The 24551-nt window shown below is 25.8% G+C and overlaps 1 protein-coding gene across 1 annotated transcript in view; it reads left to right on the forward strand.

Annotated features, from left to right (window-relative positions):
• Nucleotides 1-24244, forward strand: part of LOC412663 (laminin subunit alpha) — a 43458-nt gene extending 19214 nt beyond the window's left edge. The window contains exons 5-21 of the mRNA XM_026443946.1: nucleotides 565-774; nucleotides 859-1131; nucleotides 1981-2118; nucleotides 2203-2475; nucleotides 3185-3484; nucleotides 3560-3718; nucleotides 4180-7259; nucleotides 8684-9359; nucleotides 11424-14422; nucleotides 19271-19808; nucleotides 20897-20992; nucleotides 21069-21272; nucleotides 21347-21513; nucleotides 21702-21944; nucleotides 22036-22195; nucleotides 22289-22516; nucleotides 23369-24244. Coding sequence (XP_026299731.1) covers nucleotides 565-774; nucleotides 859-1131; nucleotides 1981-2118; nucleotides 2203-2475; nucleotides 3185-3484; nucleotides 3560-3718; nucleotides 4180-7259; nucleotides 8684-9359; nucleotides 11424-14422; nucleotides 19271-19808; nucleotides 20897-20992; nucleotides 21069-21272; nucleotides 21347-21513; nucleotides 21702-21944; nucleotides 22036-22195; nucleotides 22289-22516; nucleotides 23369-23637 — 10013 coding nt within the window. The 3' untranslated portion in view covers nucleotides 23638-24244. The remainder of the gene's footprint in view (nucleotides 1-564; nucleotides 775-858; nucleotides 1132-1980; nucleotides 2119-2202; nucleotides 2476-3184; nucleotides 3485-3559; nucleotides 3719-4179; nucleotides 7260-8683; nucleotides 9360-11423; nucleotides 14423-19270; nucleotides 19809-20896; nucleotides 20993-21068; nucleotides 21273-21346; nucleotides 21514-21701; nucleotides 21945-22035; nucleotides 22196-22288; nucleotides 22517-23368) is intronic.
• Nucleotides 24245-24551: the final 307 nt, after the last annotated feature.

Consider the following 24551-nt stretch of genomic DNA (forward strand, 5'->3'; position numbering starts at 1 on the left):
ATTTAAATTTATTATGTAGTTACTGATATTATATTTATAAAACCGAATATTTCTTTCTTTAATAAAATTTAATAAAATAATAAAAGAAAAGAATAAATATAAAATGCAGATTTTATGATGAAAAATAGTTATTACAATAACATTATTAAAAATATATATTTATGAATCAAATTATTAATTTAATAATTTTATTAATGATAGATAAAAAAATGTTTTAATATCAATAAAAGATAAATCAAACTATGTATTTGTTATAAATTATCTTAAAAAATAATAAATAAAATAAAATAAAATATAATAATTATTTTTGAAACTGAATACAAAAATTCCCAAAATAAATCATATTAATATTAAGTTTATTAATAAAAATAGAAAAGAGAAATATAAAAATTTATTTATTAAAAAAATCAATATTTATTATTTTTTATTCAAGTTTCCCTTTTTTTAAAATAAGCATTGATAAATGAGTCATGAATAATAATCATTTTTTAAAAATAAATTTGAAAAATTTCTACAAAATTTTGATAAGCTTTAATCTAATATCTAAAATTCATACTTTTTTAGCTTGCAACTGTTTTGGTCATTCCGACGAATGTGAGTATGATCCGGAAGTGGACGAGAAACACTTGTCTTTAGATATTCACGATAACTATGAGGGTGGAGGTGTATGTAAGAATTGTCGGGACAACACTGAAGGAATCAATTGTAATCGTTGCAAATCAACATTTTATAGACCGGATGATAAACCTTTGAACGCAACTGATGTTTGTCAACGTAAGTCATTGTTTCGTTAAGACAATAGATTTTAACATAATTTTAATAAATCATATATTTTTTTATATTATTAATTTTTAATAGCATGTCAATGTAATGCACCCAATTTAACCGGAAATTGCGCGGATATCACTGGCAAATGCGAGTGTCGAAAAGAATATACTTCACCTAATTGCGACAGTTGCAGCTTTGGTCATTATGGTTATCCAAACTGCGTTCCATGCCAATGTTTTAGTAATGGAACCGATGGAGATCATTGCGAAGCAATAGATGGATCTTGTCCATGCAAATTAAATTACGCCGGCCATTTTTGCAATCTCTGCGCGCAAGGCTATTACAAGTTCCCTGAATGTTTACGTTAGTAAAGAAAAATTAAATTAAATTAAGATTGAAAAAAATAGTATTTTTGGAACTTATTATGTTATATGGATCTGTTTTATGTATGTATGTATGTATGTTTTATGTATATATAAATTTTATATATATTATATATATATATATATATATATATATATATATATATATATATATATATATATATATATATAATATTTTAGATTAAAGTAACTTTGATTTAGCATTATTCAATATATTTAAAATTTTTACAAATATATGCATAAAGGATATTTAAAAATCAAGTTTGTTTTTTTTAAATAAAATTATGTATTTTTTAATATATCAAAAAATATAAATTGTTTTTTTCTATAAAAAAAACTATTATATCATATATTATTAAAAAATTATTAGTTTAACAGATATTTTATAAAATTTAATTTTAATAAAATTTATATGAAAAATAAGGAAAACATAAAAAAAATTATTATTTCATATGCCTATAAAGATAAGGAAAATATGACAAGAAAATTGTTTTTTGTCTTTCATATAATAAATTTTATAAAATTCAAATTAAAATATCTTTTAAATTAATAATTTTTTGTTATAATTTAGATATTTTTTTTAAAAATAATATCGATTAATATATTCAAAAATATAATTCTATTTAAGAAAACAAAGTTAAGATCTTTGAATATTGATTTTTCTTATATATTAAAAAAATTCTAAATGTATTGAATAATTAAATTTCGAAATTATTTAATATTTGTCTAAAACATTTTTCAATGATCGACAGTTTCAAAAATATTTCAATCTTTTTAGTCAATTTTATAATTTAACAATTTTATAATTATTTGTTTTTGTAACATGCAGCCTGTGAATGTAATCCTTTGGGTTCCCATAACGCTGAATGTGATGTAATTTCTGGTAATTGTATTTGCAAAAATAATTATGGTGGAAGGACATGCGATATTTGTGAAGATGGCTATTACAATTATCCTCTCTGTACATGTAAGTATTTAATGAATCGTTATATTAATATTTAATATTTTTATTTTAAAACGAATTAATTATACATGAATAACAATTTAATAGTCTGTAATTGTGATTCACGTGGAACTGAGGCAGAAATTTGTGATAAATCAAATGGAACCTGTTTATGCAAAAAGGGATATGGTGGTCCTAGATGCGACCAATGCATCAGTGGCTATTATGGATATCCGAATTGTAGACCATGTAACTGTAGTTCAATAGGATCATCTTCTATTAGTTGTGATGCCATAGGAAAATGTTCTTGTCTGGCTAATTTCGCTGGAAGAACATGCGATCAATGCAGTCCAGGATATTACATGTATCCTGAATGTATAGGTACATAAAATTTATATTTATTGTCTATTTCTATTTGATTTAAATTTAAAAAGTTATAATATTTTCACTAATTTATTTCGATAATGCTAGGAAAATAATTCCAACTTATCTACAAAAAATATTTAATTTAAAATAATCAAAATTAAGATTGAATTTCTATATTTTAAATTAATTTAAATTTATTTCTATATTTTTTAATTATTAATTAATTTAAATTAATTGCTATTCAAAGCAAAGTTTTATTTTTTTTATTTCTCATGTATTTTAATCTCCATATATTTATTTCACATATTTATTATAAATTATATTTAGTTATAGATTAGTCTTTTATCTAAAAATTTATTCTCTATCTATAATAATAATATTAAAAGTTTTAACTGTTTAAAGATGTTGATTTTAATTAATATCATTCATATCACATTAATTTTTTTTAATAATAATACATATAAAATGTCATTCGTAAGTTAAATTGTTTGAAATTATTTTTTCAATATGAATTTATTGTTTATTTAATTTAAAATATTTTTTGAAATTTTAAGTGACATCGATTAATTTAGCTTTAAAATATTTGTATTTAAATATTTTTATCTTTCATAGAATATTAATTTTTATTATACGACAAAAAATATTAATTAAATAATTTCAAACATAATTTAAATAATTTTATAAAAAAATTTCTAAAACTGATAATTCCATTCTAATTATTTAGCCTGTAATTGTGACAGTCATGGTTCGATTGGTGCATCTTGTGATGCAGAGGCTAAATGCCAATGTCGAGAAAATTTCGATGGTACCAGGTGCAATCAATGTAAAGAAGGCTTTTATAATTTCCCCACTTGCGAGGGTTGCAATTGTGACCCGGCAGGTATTGTAGAAACTTTCCAAGGATGTGGTTCTTTGCCTGCTGGTGAACTTTGTCAATGTAAAGATCGCGTCGAAGGCAGGATTTGTAATGAATGTAAGCCGCTCTATTGGAATTTACAACCTTACAATCCTCAGGGTTGTGAAGGTAGGTACAATTAAGTTTTAGAATAAATAATGTAATAAATAACCGTATCCTATTTTTTTTTTATTTTGTTTTAAGAATGTCAATGTAATATACCTGGTGTCATTGGAAATATTGGTGAGTGTGATACAAAATCTGGTCAATGTATCTGTAAACCAGGAGTAACTGATAGAAGTTGCAATCAGTGTGTGGATGGTACGTACAATCTTCAAGAAAATAATTTCTTCGGTTGTACAGGTATGTAATTTTTATATATATCTTTATATTGATGAAAATTATTTTATGTATATTTTGAATGACATCAATGATTGATTGATATGAAATTTAGAGAAGATAATGAGGAGAAAGAAGTTATGAAAAAAAATTAATATTATTATGTTTAAACATTTATAATAATGTGATTTGATTTGATTGGAATTTATATTTTTAAATATCATCAAAAGGCATAAAAATAAAATAAATTTTGTTTCCTCAAAATTATTTTAACTTAATAATAATATAAAATAAATGTAAAGTATAAAATATTATTTATATTATAAATAAAATAAAATATAATCTTTCAATAAAATAGTCGAAAAAAGAAATTGTATATTTTATGATTCGTCCATTCTAAATTTCATGTTAATTAGCCACCAATGTTTTTCAAAAAAATATCTATTATTTCGATAAATACAAATCATATAAATTTTTATCCTTAGACTGTGCTTGTGACATCGGTGGTTCTGTTAATCCGATATGTGATAAACAAACTGGTCAATGTCAATGTCAACCACGTGTTACGGGTCTTACCTGTAAAGAACCATTGAAAGCTCATTATTTCCCTACACTTCACCAGTTTCAATATGAAGCAGAAGATGGAAGAATGTCCAGCAATAGCCCCGTTCGTTACGGTTTCACTGAAGATCTATTTCCAGGATTTAGTTGGAAGGGATATGCGGTATTCTCTGATCTACAAGATCAGATTATCCTAAATGTTTATATTCAAAAATCTTCTCTCTATAGAATGGTCCTAAAATATGTGAATCCAAATAATGAACCAATCCTTGGCACAATTACTATAACTCCAGAAAATCCATCAGAAGTGGAACAACAATTTAAAGTTAATTTTAAGCCAACCGTAAAGCCATCTTTTGTAACTGTTGCGGGACCTCAAGGTAATCTTCCTTCAGCTATGGTTATGAATCCAGGATACTGGTCCATTAGTATCGCTACTAAGAAGAGTCTTTTCCTTGATTACTTTGTCTTACTTCCGTCTGAATACTATGAAGCAACTATTCTGACTCAAAATGTAAATATTCCTTGCGAGATTGGTTACAAAGGACTTTGTAGACATTATGGTTATCCTAATCTGATGATGTTTGATTCTGTTCACGGAGCTGGCGGATTCTTGAACGAAAACAATGTTAGAATCCCTTTGAGTGAATATTTTACAGATAGAGACATTCTATATGAAATTGATAGAGATGAAGTTCCCTTAATTAATGAAAAACAAGAAGAAATACATTTTGACCTAAGAATCTCGAAACCAGGTCCACATGTTTTACTGGTTACTTATGTGACTCCTAAATATGAAAATACTACATCAACGCTTCTTATAGAGGCAAATACTGTTGGTAAAGGAAAAGTGACTCTGTATCCTTGTAAATACACTAGTATCTGTAGACAAGTAGTGACTGATACATATGGCAGAGTAGCTACAATGAATTTCCCCTCGAACTATATCAGCTTGATTTTAACTGGAGAACCTACTTCGAATGTTGCCATTGATTCTATTATTGCTATTCCTTACAATAAATGGTCTTTGGATTATGTTAAACCGAAATCAATATGTGTTAGGAAAAATGGAAAATGTGTAAAAGGCCAATTTCCAGGAGCAGCAGATGCTAAGAAAATCGAATTCGAAACTAGCAGCACAATTTCTGAATCTGAAAAAAGGCCTTTTGGTATTTATGATAACACCACTAAATTAATCTACTTGGATGGAAAAAACACAACTGTAGATATTCATGGAAAAGTCTTACAGCCTGGAGATTATATATTCATTGTACAATATTATCAACCAGATTATCCAGAATATGAGCTCGATGTATTAGTACAAAATGGTAAATTTTACGAAGCAAAGATGTCCGTTCCCCATTGTCCTAGTAACAGCGGATGTCGTAGCATAGTAAGACAAATGGATAACAATATTAGATTTCAATTGATCGAGAACTTTATGATAACCTTCAAGGAAAGTGACGGCAATGGAATATGGTTGGATTATATTTTAGTTATTCCAGCTGAACAGTACAACGAAAAAATATTAAAAAAGATTCAATTCGACCAAACAAAAGAATTTATTAAAAAATGCGGCTACAATCATTTCCATATAAATATCACCGAAGAAGGTTTTTGTCGTGATTCCATTTTCTCTTTGACAGCAAATTATAATAACCGTGCTTTGCCATGTAATTGTGATATCAATGGAGCTATAAGCTTCGAGTGTGAAAAATTCGGAGGGCAATGTCTTTGCAAACCAAACATCATTGGAAGACGATGTGAAATCTGTAAAATGGGATTCTATGGTTTTCCCAATTGTGAACCATGCAATTGTCCTAGTACAGCTTTATGTGAACCAAAAACAGGTGCTTGCATCTGTCCACCAAGAGTCACCGGTAAACGTTGCGATCAGTGTGAAATAGGTACTTATGGATTTCATCCAATTCTTGGCTGCGAAGAATGCAACTGTTCTCCTCTGGGAGTAATCGATGGTGACCTGCAATGTGATTTCTTTAATGGTAGCTGCAGATGCAAAGAGAACGTGGTTGGTAGACAGTGTGACAAATGTCGCCCTGGATATTCTCAATTCCCGCATTGCGAAAAATGCGATTGTGATATTAGAGGAACTACTGAGGAGATATGCGACCAATATACCGCGGAATGCTACTGTAAGGAAAATGTTCAGGGATTAGCCTGTGATATATGCAAGGAGGGTACATTCAATATTCAAGAAAACAATGAAGAAGGTTGTACCAAATGTTTCTGTTTTGGGAAAACTAGTAGATGCGTGTCGGCGAATTTATATAGAACCCAAATATCTGATATGGTTAATTGGGAATTAGCTTTGTTTAATGAGAAAAGTGGAAATATGACATATTTGCTAACGATTCCGCATGAATTCAATTCAACGAGTATCGCAATTGATCTTGCCACTAATGACACTTACGGAAACATTATTTACTTCTCAGTACCAGAAATCTATTTAGGGAAGAAATTAACTTCGTATGGAGGGTTTTTGAATTATACTGTTTATTACAGTACTGGACCATTCGGTAACGCTATTAGTGCTGCTGATATAATTCTTCAAGGTGCTGACACAATTTTACTTTACTACGCTGAAGAACAACCACCGTCATTCACGAACTTTCAAGCATCTTTGGAATTAATCGAGATGAACTTTGTGACCCATAATCGCCTTAGCGCTACAAGGGAACAATTGATGGTGGTTCTTGAAGATCTTCAAGGAATATTTATCCGAGCTACATACTGGAATCCTAGTATAAGAGCGTCTTTATCGTACATGACTTTAGATATAACTACAGAGATTTATTCGCCTCAATACCTTCCAGCAAGTAGTGTTGAACAGTGTCAATGCCCACCTAATTATCAAGGACTTTCATGCGAGGAATGTGCTCTGGGATATTACAGGGTACAATCTGGACCTCACGGGGGATATTGTGTTCGTTGTGAGTGTAATGGACACGCGGATACGTGTGACGTGAATACTGGCATATGTTTGGTAAGTTAATTCAATGAACTGATTCAATTTCAACTTGTTATTGATATCATTATGAACAACTTTTTTCTTTCCATTATTTGCAAAAAACTTTTGTATTGTGTATGCGTATACATGCGTGTGTGTGTGTGTATTATATTAGGATATCCTATAAGTTTTTTTCTTTTTTTTTTTTTTTTTTTTGATACGAAATGAATACATGATGTTTGTTGTTTAAGGTTAATTTATTGCATTATATATGAACCGTTCTGCTTCATCATCTTCTTTCAAGAAGCTTCATTATTGCCTTTTCCTAAAATTCTTGGGATTTATTTGCAAATAAATTTCTCAAGATGGGTTTTTATTTCACTTAGATTTGAACCATTTATAGAAAGAATTTTTTATTAACAGGAAGAACTAATAGTCGGATAAAGCAAGATCTGGAGAGTATAGAAGATGCGATAGAACATCTCAATCAAACTATGCATTTTCTTTTACAGTCAATGCAATATGTGACCAATTGTCGTGATAGCCTCGTCGATTCGCCAATTTTGATCGTTTTTTTATTATGGCGTCTTTCAATTTATCAAGCTGATTGCAATATTTTGCAGAATTGATGATTTCATTTTAAGGAGCTTAGTAGATTACATCTTTTCAATCCTACTAAACAGACAAAAGAATTTTCTTCGGATGAAGTTCAGGCTTCGCGACAGTTGAAGCTTTATTATTCTTAAATCAAGTGCGTTTTCGATGCACATTTTGATACAAAATCCAAGTCTCATCTCCAGTGATAAGTCCTTTTAAAAAATCTCTTTCATGTCACTGGAGAAGGAAATCGCAAACTGAGACACAGTTCATAAGATCGATATCCATCAATAGTGGAACCTAAACTTTACATCATTCGGCATATCCCATCCTGATCACATGATTATATTGTCTTGGGAATGTTAGTGGCATTTACTATTTCGCACATATTATATCGCAGATTTTTAGTGAGCATGACCTTGATAAGGTTCGTCATTGCTAGGCGGCCGCTGTGACCTTCATCTTTCAAGTCAAAATTTCCAGCTCTAAATCTCTTAAATTGCGGATGGTCGTAATAGTTGTAGCATTACCATAAACAGTACAAATCTTGTCTGCAATATTATTTGCACTATCATCTTTTTTAAAACAATAAAGCATAATATATTGCAAATGCTTCCTTTGGCTATTCATATTGAACGATGAAGAAAAAAGTTTTAAAAGAGACTATGTCACTAACGAAATATACTTTAAAGAAGTTCTGGGATAACTGAAACCGATGCCATAAATGATTAATAGATAAATCTGCATATTCATATAAAAATAATCAATTAAAATCATTCCTAGCGTGGTGCAAAAGAAATTTATGAGACATCCTAATAGATAAAATTCATATTAGAAATATATATGTAACTTTTTTATCACAGGATTGCAAAGATGGTACAATGGGTGACCATTGTGAATTTTGCGAACAAGGTTATTATGGAAACGCTACCGGAGGAACTCCCACTGATTGCCTCATTTGCGCTTGTCCTTTGCCTGTTCCATCTAATAATTTTGCCACCGGCTGCCAAGTGAATGAAGAAGGAAACAAAATAAGCTGCGACTGTCTTCCTGGCTATTATGGCGCTCGCTGCGAATCCTGCGCTTCCGGTTACTATGGGAATCCTGAAACTTATGGCGAATATTGTAAACCCTGCGAATGTTCCGGCAATATTGATACCAATCAAATCGGCTCCTGTGATTCCAGAACAGGAGAGTGTTTACGTTGCTTGAACAACACTTATGGCGAAGCTTGTAATCTTTGCGCACCAGGATTTTTCGGTGACGCTATCGAGAGGAAGGATTGTCGCAATTGTCTATGCAAAGAATGTGGAATGGAACATTGCGACAGTTACACGGGCCAATGCTTCTGTCGCGAGAATGTGATCGGAGAACAATGCGACCGTTGCGCGGATAATTATTATGATTATGATTCGTGCGACGGTTGTAAAGCGTGTGACTGTGGAATCGCTTCTGAAAGTAGTCAGTGCAATGATATGACTGGCCAATGCTTGTGCAAACCTGGTGTCACTGGACGCAGATGTGATCAATGTATTTCAGGTAGAAATCTTTATTTCATATTATAAATTAAATTTTGTTCTAGAGAAAGCAAAATTTTATATTTATTTTTATGTACTTTTGATCATATTTGATGAGTAGAATCTAAAAATGTAAATTTTAATATCAGAAAATCATTATATACCTTTGAAAAAGAATAGGATGATAACTTTAACTCACTCAAGTGTTTCCGAACTGATTTATGATTTCTTGTCTTTATTATTTGTTTTTGGATCTCTTACTTTGTGAACAATTTTAAATAAAAAAAAAGAGATAGTAAGTTACTTATTTTGAGATAGATTACAAGATCTGTAATTCAATATTGACCTGTACTTATAATTTTTTTGCACAAGGAATAAAATTGATAAAACTAGAGAGATATTGAGAGATATTCCATATCCAAAATAATTGAAAAAATAAAAATTTAATTGATAATAAATCTAGAAATTTCAAAGAGAAACTAAAAAATTATGTAATTCTATTAAGTAAAATAGTAGATAATTTATTTCTTGCCATTATTACAATTTATGAACAGTAGTATCATTTTTTATTAAAATATTCATGAGATTGAATCTGAATTAACAGATAATTTTTCCAAATTCAAAAAAAAAAAGAGAAAAAGAGAAAAAAAATATATATATATAGAAGTATATATATAATTATTATAAAACTATATATGCCAAATTTTAAATTTTAAATTTTAAATTTTTAAATTTTACTTGTTAAATATTATAGAAGATAAAGTAATTAATTAAAAAACTATTAGTTTTTATTAATAATTTTTATATTAAAAATAAAATTTAAATAAGCTTTCATAATGAATAATAACGAATAATTATATTTTTTGCGTATTAAAATTTGCGGAACGTATATATAAATATATATATATTTATGTTTTATTTTGTATGTATATCTATATATAAAAAAATATTTAAATAAAAAAATAAAAATAAAAAATACATCAAAAAACGCGATTGTAATTCGCTTAAATGTTCGTTCAAGATTTGAATATAGAATCGATCTTTAGTTGATGGCTCGGAATTGTTGTTTGATATGCATACTATCTATATATGATTATTAGAATAAAAACAACAATGAAATTTTATTATAAAAAGAACAGAATTATATTGTTTATCATTGTTAAATATTCGGATATTTTATTAAAGAATATATAATATAATTATAAGATCTTTGTCAAAATAAACATAAAAATTATTTAATTCTTAATTAAGTTATATAATTATGTTTGAGTTCGATAAAGCGAGATGAAGACACAACAAGTAAAAGAGATAAAATTATCTTTTTTATTTTCTTTTATCTAAAAAATGAAAATTTAAATATATAACTTAATAATAATAAGCTTCAATCGATATTTTTATATAAAAATATATTTATTTTTTGATTTTTAGGAATTTTGCAAAGATTTAACATAAATATATTAATATTCTCCATATATAATAACATGAAATAAAATATAAATATATATTCAAAATTCATGAAATTCGATATATATTTCGATATTTATTATATTACTTTATTAAAAATTATATACACAAATTAAAACATAGATATATTACTTATAATAATCTTATAAGCCGGTCTTAAGGAAATTTTAAATCCTAAGTTTTAAATCTTTGATTAAACAGAAATTAGATCAAACAAAATAAAAATTTGTTCAAATATCATCTTTTCAAATTAAAAATTTAAGATTTGATGAGGACATTAGTTATGAAAAATTATTATAAGTTTCTATGATTGCAATTGTTTGATTGATCAACTTAATTATTTCAAAACAAGAATTCAAAAAAAATGTCAAAATATGAACACATGCACGAATGATTTTGATGATTTAGAATTAATAAAAATAACATAAAATAAATGAACTAAAAACTACGCCTTTTATAAACTTGAAAAATTAGCTCTTCTTTTTGATTAAATTTCAAAATTTTGTTTATATTGTAAATGCAGAATTTGTTTAGAACTTAGGATTTCGGATTTACGATCTATTATAGACCAACTTACGTATATCTTTAATATTATATTTAAAAATATGATCTTTAATTTCAGGTTATTGGAACTACGGATCAGATGGATGTACTTCTTGTGAATGTAACATTGGATATTCCGTTGGAGTATCATGTAATACCACTACTGGTCAATGTAGTTGCTTGCCAGGAGTTATTGGAGAAAAATGTGATCATTGTCCGTACAGAAATGTGTTAATTCCAGGCCAAGGTTGCTTTGCTTGTGACTCTTGCACTGGAAATTTATTAGATGTCACGGATGAACTATCAAATATGTTAAATCCTATTTTTAAAGAGTTTAACAATGTGGCCGAGAGTTACTTCACTAATCAAAGATTGAAATTTATTAATGATTCGGTGAATGATCTATATCCGAAGGTGAAACTTTTAGATCCCAATAGAGTGAACTTTTTACCTCTTCAACAAGAGGTTAGTAGATTAGAGTTGGAAGTTTCGAATCAGAAACGCGAGATTGATTATACTGCAGAAGATAGTATAAGATGGAAACTCGCCGCAGAAAATACTTTGGAGAATATGAATTTGCTAGAACAAGATGTGATCAGAGAGATAAATTTAGTTAAATCGACTGTTTCTGAAGTAGAATCCTTAGCTTTGAATATTGAATTGGGTACTGGTGCTAAGGTAGACAGCGCTTTGAAAGAAGCAACAGACATTCTGAAAAGAATCAAAGAAGTATCATTCGTTAGTTTTCGAGATCGCGCAACAGATCAAGCTCAAGAGTCTAATATTCTTCTGTCAGAAATGCTCGATTACAATATACCGGTCAATAATTTATCATCTATCGCTAATAATCTCAGTAACAAGATCAGGAATGTGACTGACAAACTAGATGATCTTCTTGAAATTATTTGGAAAGCTCAAGAATTGGCTAGCACGGTCGACAGATTGAACCAAGAGAACAGAATCGCAGCTGAGACTGGAAATTTCGATGTTGTAAAAAATTCTACTGTGGAGGCTGCGGAAGATTTAATGGCTGGAGAAGAATTAAATAGAAATGCGAGCCAATATTTCGACGAAGCAAATTACAACGTAGATATATTGAAAAATAATATAGATGATTCTACAGATATATTAAATAAAACAATTGCAGAAAATGATCAATTATTAATAGGATTGGTAATTCCAGTTCGAGATGCACAGGATCATGCTGAACATCTTTATAATCGATCTTTAGATTTGGATAATCTTTTGACCGACACAAGAAATACGAATGCCGTGAAAGCTGTTTCAGCTTACAGAAATATCGGAACAGCTATTGAAGCTGCTCGTAAAGCTGCAATAGATGCTCATGACGCAGCAATAAACGCTACAGAATTATCAAATGGTATTGAGCAAATGATGTCGGATTCGCGAGAGGTAGTTTTAAATCTGCTGAAATCGGCCAATAATACTTTGTCGAAAACAATGATGAAACCTGAGAATGATTTAAATAATGCCAAAATAGATGCAGCTTTGATCTCGGAACAAAATAAACGCAATAGAGAAATGTTGGACAACATCGAAAAGATTCTTAGTAATATTCAAACCTCTTCTTCGACAGTAGCTCAAAATGCTATGAATCAAATCATAGAGGTAGAGAAGAATATCAAGCTTTCCGAAGGAGACACAAAGGGTATCGTTGATCAAATTCCAGAAGATTTGAAGAAAACGAAACAGTTGTCAAAAAACATCTCGGAATCCATTCGTGACATATCTCAGGCGAAAAAGCAACTAGACATTGTTGACAAGTATTTTCCAGATATTGCAAAATTATTAAATAATTTGGACAATAATCAGAAAATGATAGAGGCTAATGGAACCGATTTGCAGAGCAAGATCGAAGCATTAAAGAACAAAATTGCGAATGCGAGAGAACTTGCGGATCGTTACAAACTTGGTCTCACTTTTTATAGAAATACCACTTTAGAATTGAAGAATCCAGAAAATTTACCTCTATTGGCTACTTCTACCAAGATATCTTTGTATTTCAGAACGAATACGACAAATGGTTTTCTCCTTTATTTAGGAAATGAAGAAAATATTAAACTACCTCGCTCGAAAACCCACGATTTCATGGCATTGTTGATCGAAAGTGGTTATCCAGTACTTATAATTGATTTAGGATCCGGACCTGAGAAAATCATTAATAACAAATTCGTATCGGACAATATATGGCGTCAGATAATCGTCGAGAGAACCGGCAAGAATGTAAAGTTAATTATTCGCGAGGATATTGGAGAAGGCAAAGAGCAACTACATGAAAAGACACATGTGTTGCATGGTTCGTACTCGATATTTAATGTGGATCAAGAATACTCAAAGCTATTCGTAGGTGGTTATCCATCGTCTTTCAATATGCAGAACGCTGTGACTGCGACCTCGTTCGAGGGTGAAATGGAAGAACTCGTAATAGGAGAAGACACGCCAGTATCCTTCTGGAACTTCATCGATGGAGAGAATAACGATAAACCAGCGATAGAAAGAGATAAATTAATCAATTTCCAACCGAGTACTGGTTACAGATTCGACAAGCATGGATACGCCATTTTGAGAAAGAAAGATTTCCAAATCTCGCCGGATACTAAAAAATTTAGCATTAGATTGAACTTTAAAACGTTTACGGAAGATGGTTTGATTTATTTGATGGGTAAAGGTAAACAGTTCTTATCCTTGGAAATGAAGGATGGTCATGTCCTTTATCAATACGATCTTGGTGAAGGAGAAACAAGTTTGCAGTCGATGAACAAATACAATGATGGAAATTGGCACAATTTGCAAGCTTTAAGATACGAGAAGTCGGGTGTTCTGAAAGTGGATGGTGTAAATGTAGTTAAAAGTAAGGCAAAAGGAAATGGAAGAAACTTGATATCTTCGGATAACATTTATTTCGGAGGATATCCGCCGAATGCTAAACATCCTTATAAACCTGTTACCAATGAAGGTTTCGAAGGCTGCATCGATGAAGTATTTATTTTCGATACCATAATTGATTTGACTCGCAACATTCAAGCATTTGGCGTAATTCCTGGCTGTCCAATACGGGTAATATAACATTTTTTATAAAATAAATATGCTCGTTATATACTGATTTCAATCATTTGAAAACTTATAAAAATAATAGTAATTATTGGAATGAAAGTTACATTTATTGTTTTTGAATTTTAGATATCTTATCAAGAACAGTGTCCTAAGTAATTCTGTTTATAAAGAATGAATTAAAGAATTAAAACTGAAAGATAAATTCGAAACTGTTGATTATATAAAAAAAAAATTTAGACAAAAATTGAATGATTTCAAAAATATTGATATAATTTGTTTTTTTTTAAATGGATATATAAAAAATGTATAAAGTTTATTTTTTAAGTGAAATTGCAGTATTTTTAATGAATGATTCGATTATATTTTATACTGAAAAATCATTATTTTGAAAGATATTTTAATTTTAATTTTATAAAATTTTACATGAAAATATAATAATATATATATAAATATATATAATATAAATTATATATATATGAAAAACAAATATAAATCATTTGATTTATACTTTCTTTTTTTTTGTCAGAGAAATTTTGTATAAAATTTTATGAAATTTAAGTTTAAATATGTTTTTTTAAACTATTAATTTTTCGATATGTATAGGATTAATAAAGAAGTTGCATCAATTGATTTATTAAATAATATAAAATTTATAATAATATAATATTTAATAATATAAAAGATATATAATTTCATTTAAAAAAGTAAACTTAATCTTGTCTACTTACAAAAAACGAATTATTTTGAATTTTTCTATAAAATATTTAACTTTTATTTGAAAATTTTATATATTTTTTCAATATAATTAACAGTTTCGAAATTATTTCAGCTTTCAGATGATTCATTTTGTATAACCATTCGATTTTCAAATATACAAATACGTAAAAACATTTCTAATATTACAATGTCATATTTCTAAAATTTGAAATAAATTTAGATTAAATTTAGAATAAATTTAAATTAGATAGATTTAAATTTGGATTATATTTGAATTATTTTATTAGATTTCCGAATAAGTTTATCTTAGATGTGTATTAAATTTTAATTAAGAATGTATTATTTTGTTTAATTTATTTTAGTAATTGAATACGTTTAATTAGTTTTAATTTAAATATATTTGAATTAAAATCTAATTAAAATAAAAATTCGATATCGATTTAGATTTACGTCTTAAATATTTTGCATTATAAGATTATTTTAAGTTTTATAAATATAACTTGTCTAAAATTTAATTAGTTCCATTTTTTAATATTATGTCTAAAATATTTTCAAACATAATAATGATATAATATAAAATTTAATATGAATATCGCAAATTATATAATTATAATTTATTATTTATTTTTTTGAATTTAAATCAAATATCAATTCAAATTAATAGTCAAAATCGTTATATATTAAGTATATATTTATTATTATTCAGAAGACAGATATATAATTTGAAACATAATTTTTATAATTTATTTTTTCATTTTATATTTTGTATATTGTATAAAGTTACATTTTACAAAAACGTCATAATTTCATTTGTTTTTTTTATCATCTTAAAAAAATTTTTTTTTTTTACTTCATAACTTCTTAATTAAATAACTAATTAAATAATAATTAATTAAATAAGTAACTAAGAATAGTTAATAAATTAGAAAATTTTTGTCTAAATCTACATTTTATATCTTCTATACTTTTAAAATTGTGTTCTTAGCGTACTTTTTTCTAAGGATACAATTGATATGAAAATATTTACTAAGAGAATTTAATAATATAATGGATTTTTCTCAAATTTAAAAACTTCTTGTGTGTTTACTAAATTTGCATTTTTTGCAAAGAGGATTCTTTGAAAAACTTATGATACAATATGACACAAATAATTAGCTATTAAGATTATAGACAAGAAATATTCGCATAAAAATGTGCATTACATATGTTTAATTTTTAAAATGGTTTTTTTGAAAATAATTTTGGCATTTTTTGGATCTTATAAATTTAGTTTATTTATTTTGCAATAAAAAAACATTTATTTTATTAATCTGTTAACCATTATATTATGTATTTTTTTTAAGAATTTGATTTATAATTAAGTTTAAATTAAGTTTGAGTTGTTAAAGTTAAAAGAAAGAAATAATTTAATTTTGTATATCGTATCACTTGAAAACTCTTAAGGAATAGATCTATAACAATAATGGATTATTTAATATTTAATTTTAATTAACTTCTTGGCCAATTAATCAAATCCATTTAATTATTATTTGACCTCTGCGAAGTGGATGGATAAAAAAAAATAATAAATATATTATATCTAATCAAAATTTAATTTAAATTTAATTTAAATTATTCTAAATTTTATTCAGATATTTATATATGTGAGTTAGAAAACATTTTTGCGTATTATATATTGAAATTAAGTTGAGTGATCGTTGAAATATAAGAAAAAATTGTTCAAAATAATAACCTTGATAATATATTTCAAGAGGATTGAAATCGGAGAAGCAACTTCTATTCTAAATAATTGACTCCATTTTAATTATTCGTACAACGAATTAAAGAGTGAATAATAGCTCAATCAAAAACTTATGCTTCAAAGATTATAATTCGATTTTATAAATTATAAGTTATAAATTCATGGCTTTTGAGATGTTATATTGAATCTTATTTATATACATAGATACATCTATGATAATATGCATTAGAATGATCATTTTTATTATTTCTATAAATATATCATATATATTTAATTAAATAATACTTAAAATAATAAGTAATATAATAAGTAATATAATAAATAAACTGATACTACCATATTTATTACTATTTCATGAAAAAATAATATAAATGATGATCGGTAAATGATGATACAATCAAAATAAGCGTGATTCTATATAGAAAAAATTGAAAATATATAATAAAATTTTTTCATATAATCCTTTGTTTTCGATTTAAATTTGTCGACTTTAAATCGACTTTAAATTTGTCAAATACATGTGTACTTAACTATATAATAATCTAATACATGATCATAATTTAATTTCTTAATTCAAATTTGTTATACTGGATAATTAAAAATATATAATAAAACAGAATATTAATATACATAAATTTTATTATTACAAAAATTGAAAATGTTGGCCATTCATCGAATATACAATTTAACTATATTTCTATAAATATAGTTTTCTAGCTATTCTGCTGTTTTAAATGATTGAATGTGATTTTTTTCTTTAATTAATCAAAATTTATAATAAATAACTGATTTAATATGAACCTATTTAAATTTGATCCATAAATAAAAGTTAATTGATATGAGATCAAGAGAACATGATTGCTAAGCTTCATCATAAACAATTCAACCTTCAAAGAAGTCATATCATTTAAATATAAAATTTATCATAATAGTTAATATTCTATTTTATTATATATACTTAATTATCTAGTACAATAAACACAAATCTGAATCTAGGGAGAATAAACCATATATTAAATCAAGATATATCGAAATATATTAAATCAAGAAATAATATATTTGACGAATACTTAAAATCAATTTTCTTGAAAACAAATCATCATATAAAAAGATTTTTTATTTTATATTTTCGATATATTATTTTTTTTATATAAAATCATTCCTTTTTCGAGGATTTCCATTGTATTATCAGTTATTCTATATAAAATTGAAGTTATAATAATAGAAGAACAACAAGCATAAAAATATGAAAGTGATATAATTATAATTTCAGTTACAAAAATTGTTTTATATTTTATACAATTATTTCTAAATTCTCAAAATAGATATATTAGTTACAGTAATTATATTAATTATAATATTAAGCTATTTATTTATTTATTAATTTTAATATTGGCTATTATAAATATATTATGATAAATGACACTTAAAATGTATAACTGTATAATTATATAAATATATATAATATATATATTTAATATATAATATATAATATTTAATATATAATATATATATAAATATATATATAAATATATATATAAATGTATAATTGAAGAAATAACGTTATACTAAATGATGATTTAATGTTACATAGTATTTAGTATATATGCATAAAAAACTTGAGCACTCCGCATGCGCGAAATGCTAAAATAAAATATAAAACAATGAATAATTTAAATTATAACATCTAATGATAACGATATATATTTAACTATATGCAATATTGTTACTGTAATTTCGTCACTCAAAATTTTATTTTATTTTTATGGATTATTCTATAAATCCGATACATCCGTAGAATCCAATATCTGTTTAGAAAAATATTGTAAATTTGATGATATTCATCCATTATTTTAGATATTTATTACTATGATGTATTTATAAAACATATGACGATAATATACTAAAGCTTATCATGGACGTATCATGGACGTATATATATAGATAAAATAATAAGATAATAATAATAGATAAAATAATAAAATAATAATAATAAGATAAATAGACAATTTTTATTAATATATTCGAAAAATATAATTCTGCGGTCTGAACTATAATAATTATAATCTTTGAAACATAAGTTTTCGATCAAGCTATGCTTTCTAACTTATTATTTCAATAATTAGATTAAAAGCATTATTTAAATAGATATAAAGAGATATATAGATTCAATTTTTTTTATTTTTAATTTAAAAAACTATAATAGAATTTCATTAATTAGATGAATAAGTTCATTTAATAAATTTACTAATTATTTCCACTGTTTTTAACTTTTTATTTAAATAAGTGAAATTTAGATAATTAGATTCAATTATACATTTATCTTATTTTTTGAATAATAAAAATTTTAATAATTTAATTTTATTATTATTATTTTTTTTTGTTTAATCTAGTTTGCAAGTTTGGTGTCTTTCGAAGAGAATGCACCCGGCTACGTAAGATGGCACAATATCTCTGTGCCAAATGTTCTTCAAGTGAACTTGAAATTTAAAACTTTAGCAAATGATGGCTTAATCTTTTACGTAACTGATCATGAGAAAGGTGTAGTTAGCTATTTATCCCTAATTGATGGTGTACTCGTCTTCAACAGTCAGGGCGAGGAATTACGAACGAGTTTCGCGAGTATTAAATTCAACGACAATGAGTGGCATGTAGTCACGGCTACGCATTCACACGACTCTTTGAAACTTGATATCGATGACACTAAGAATTTCAGTTCTGACATAGAACCGCCTGTGTTGCAAATACCTTATGGTAGTTTGTATATCGGTGGTTTACCAGCTGTCTTCGGTATTCCTGAAACTGGAGCTATGACCCCATTTGTCGGTTGTATCGGAGATGCAACATTGAACGGTGTTATTGTCAATTTTGCGAATACGACGGAGAGACCTCATGCTCTTCTTGGAAAGTGCAAGTTAGGAGATCCATCGAGTAAATAATTAATATTAACATTTTAATCTTAATTACAACATATTTATTCATTATAAACTCGAAATTGATCGTGAGGATATACATAATTATTATAGAAACACAAAATTCTAATTTTATTTCATTTTTACTAACAATGAATGTAGACATGACAATTAGTAAGTGATATCTTTATTATAATACTATGTATTAGTAATATGCATTTATTTTTCGATATTTTTTGATATTAGTTTGAATGAATTTTGATCTGATATATGCTAAAGACATAAAAAAATAAAAAAAAATTGATATCTTTTCAATATTTATATATAAAAATATATAACTATTTAATTTATTTTCAAAAATATTATTATCCATTTGGTGCTCTAGAAAAATGCTTTTAATACTTTACAATTTTACAAAGATTTCGATATCTATTTAATAATTTATTTAATAATTTTCATTTCTAAAAGCAATATTAAATTTTTTTGCAGAATCTTATATAATAAAATAAAGACATTTAAATAAATTTATATACATTTAAATGTACATAAAATAAATATATAAATCAAATTTAAAATTCAATTCACAATTCATTATAATTTTAATATTTTTTAATAGATAACACATCATATTATTCATAAATTAGATAGTTAAACATTATTATAAATTGAAATAATATTTTATTTATAATATTATTTATTTTATTTATTTAAAATATTAAATAAATATATTTATTCGCATAAAATATCGAACGATTTTTTACTTATTATAATATTTCTTTAGAATAATTTTAGGAAATGTTTTTTAAAATATTTTAAAAAGTATCAAATTATTTAAATATCATCAATAGAATTGATATCAATCTGAGCAGATAGCAGTTATTGAAAGATAAAAAGAAATAATCCAAGAAATATATTGTATTGTTTCGATGTAATATTATTTGTTTCATTGAATCTAAAAAAATTTCCTTAATAGAGATTATTGTTGAGTATTGTTTCGCAGAAAATGCTCGAGTATATAATGTATAAATAATTAGTATAATTAATATATAATTATAATATTAGTCGAAAGATTATATATATTATTTTAATATACGCATGTATTCATAGCTCCACCATATATACCTGAGCTAGAACCAGATATATCTCCACCTCTATTGCCTACAGAAAGTCCAGACGACAATATTGAAATATCTACTCAGATTAGTAAGTATAATATTATAGCAGTAAAATAATGAATGCGATAAAGTAATCTAATCTATAATCTATTAAATTTCGTTAGACATTATCGACGTCGATTTAGATAAGGGAACTGATGAAGAGGAACCTACAATTGAAGGACGTCTTCCTAATTATCACGATGAATTAACTACAACTACTGAAGTTACTACTACAACTCAGAGAACAACTCCGTTATATATCGATCAATGTCAATTGCCATATTATCCCACAGTAGATCCTGATATGGAAAATGCTTGGCGATTCGGTATGATATCGTGACAATATTTTAGATTAAATGGAAAATAATAAATTTTAATTTAAAAAATACTTGACTTATAGGCACCGCAAGAAACAGTAGATTGGAATACAGATCACTAAACGGCAGATATAAGAATGATTATGATTTCCAAATCGATATCAAAACAATGGCCGATAATGGAATCATTTTCTATACGGCGGATCATACTAACCAAAATTTAATAGCTTTGTATGTCAACAATGGAAAGGTAAAATATTAATTTGATATAAAATTTTAAAAAAGAATCGAAATCAAATTTTTATATAATTTAAATTGATCTCTAAAAAAATTTTTAACACAATTATTAATTCATGCATGAAGAATTTAAAAAACTGTATACGTTATTTTCACTTTTTAAATTTTAAATTTTAATTAATATTTTAAATTTTTATTAAGCTGCATTATAAATTTGATTGTGGAAGTGGACCAGCTCTCTTAATTAGCGAGACGAAAATAAATGACAATAAATGGCATATCGTGATATTTAAAAGGAAAGGAAACTATGGACAACTAATTGTTGATGAAGATGAAGCAGTTACAGGACACTCTCAAGGAACGATAGATGTTATAAATGTTAGTCCTCCGTTCTATGTAGGAGGAGTACTTCAAAATATGTCTAGTAAAGTTCTTGATATGATTGTGAGTAAATTAATATATAAATTATACATTTAAAAATATACTTGTATATACTTGTAACAATTTTTAACAATTTTTTAAAAATTGTTCTCAGAGTATGAACGATACATTTAAAGGATGTTTAGGAAACTTTATGGTGAATGGACAACCAGTTGGTGAGCCTACAAATAAAGTTGGTGTAATTCCATGTTCAAAACAAGTTGAAGAAGGATTATTCTTCTTCCCGGGTAATGGTAGCAATCTATATAAACCAAGTGCGTATTACATAATGATATATATTGATAATAATTGATTAAGTATTATTAAAATTTGATATGATGAATTTTAATTATAAAACATTATTCTAGTGGATAATTTCGGTATCGGTAGAACAGTCGACATTCAAATGGAGATTAAACCTCGTTCAACTTCCGGTCTCTTATTATATATTGGTGGCAAACGAGATTATTTGATCTTGGAAATGATTAATGGAACTGTGACATTCCTTGTTAAAACGCATAAAGGTTTAATAAAAACTTCTTTTGAACCAACATATTCGAATTCTTTGTGCGATGGGAAATGGCACAATATTCGAGGTAATATTTAAATTTAATTTATAATATTATAATATTATTAATAATATATAATTAAATTTTAATAAAATCAGGATTCAATAGTAAACACAAAAATTATAACTACACAATAAAATTTTTCTTCCAAGAATTAATTTTACGAAATAAAAAAATATATACAGGACAAATGAAATAAACGCATTATATTTAGTTAATAATATAATTTTCAAAAGGATAAAAAAAAATAATTATGTGGTAAAAAAAATTTTATCTTTGATGATTTTCATCTTATCTTTATGAAAATTCCAATGAATATATCAATGTTAATAGATTGAGATTAATCCATTTAATAAATTCAAATATAATATAAATTGAACTTTATTAATAATTTTAAAAATTTTATTAATAATCATTTGGTAAATCATATTAGAGAACTATTGATAATATATATATTATATATATATATTATAAATATATAATATATAAACTAGATTATTAACATAAATTCGATTTACATTTATTTCAATATAAAATCAAAAGAATTTTTATAATCTATTAATATTGCTCATAACTAATGAAATGAGATAAAAAGTATAAAAAATAAATTTTTTTATTGCATTTTTATTCTATAGTTATTTTCATATCATTTTTTTAACTACTACTATATTGCTTTTATCCTATTGCTATCCTATTGCTATTTCTAGTTATTTTTATTTTCTTTTCTTATTTATTATAATTATTAAAAATTAAAATATTGAATAATTGATGAAATATAAGGATGAGAAATTAAAATTTAACCAAATATTACTATTATATACTTGTTTTCTTTTCATAAAAAATGATAATGAAAATAAAATTAATATATTTTTTGTGCAGCTGTTAAACAGAAGAATGTCGTACTCTTATCAGTAGATTATAAAGCAGCCGCGCCAGGAATTGGCGGTAAAAATGTAGCGGGAAGTCTTATGAGCCATCAAATCTTTATCGGTGGACATCCATTGCTTGGAAAGAGATTACGAGGAAGTATTTCGCAAACACAATATGTTGGATGTATTACTAAGATTCAAATCAATATGAAATCTATAAATCTAGATCCTGAGCATGCTCATGGACATGTTATAACAGGCATATGCTCAACGATATAATTTTTAACAATATCAATGATGAAAATGCACTTAAAATTAATTAACGTTGTAATTTTCTTTCTTAATAATAGTCTTCCAATTCATTTTTAAGTGCCATAAAAAAAAATCATAAATACAATGTTACATAATTTTCGCTCATTTTAATGAAAATGTTATTAATTAGTATTTTAAGTATCTAAGATAGTTGTTCAAAAATAATTGAAAATAAATTAAAATTATCGGATATTAAGTGCCATATCTCAGGGTCCAGTCATCACTGTATTAAAATTTTAAGAAAACTATATATCTTTTAATATAATTTTTCCAATATGCAAAAAAATGAAATTTTCAATAAGTAGAATTTTATTCCAATGCACAAAAGACTGAACGTCGATTTTTCCACTTCTTGTTGTGGAAAATAGAACGTATTCCCTACTGTGCATCCATGGGTATTTATATAACACTCGAATAAGTTAAGTTATAATTCATATTAAGGGAATTAAAAAGAATTTTTTGAAAAGATAATATAAAGACAATACGAATCAATGATAGTTATTCAAAATGCATTGTAATACATAACCAAAGAAAATTATCTTATATTATAATAAAAATCATAAGTTTTATAGTATTGTTAGAAGATTTTGTATCTTTTTTTGTAAACATAAAAAAAATTAGAAAATATTTCTATATTATATTTAGAAAAATTAAAATACAAATTAAATAAAAGTATTTACAATATATATATATATATATATATTTAAATTTTACGTTATTCGTATATGGTGGGAATGTAATACTTTTCATTTATTTTATCATTTTATTATATTTTATTGCATTCTTCTTAGTGACACATGACGCTAGATCCTGAAAATTTTATAACATGCGCGAATATATGTAAAATAAACTATTATATCAAATGATTTACAATACATAAA

The sequence above is a fragment of the Apis mellifera genome, linkage group LG11 (assembly GCF_003254395.2).
Source record: "Apis mellifera strain DH4 linkage group LG11, Amel_HAv3.1, whole genome shotgun sequence".
NCBI classification, from domain to species: Eukaryota; Metazoa; Arthropoda; class Insecta; order Hymenoptera; family Apidae; genus Apis; species Apis mellifera.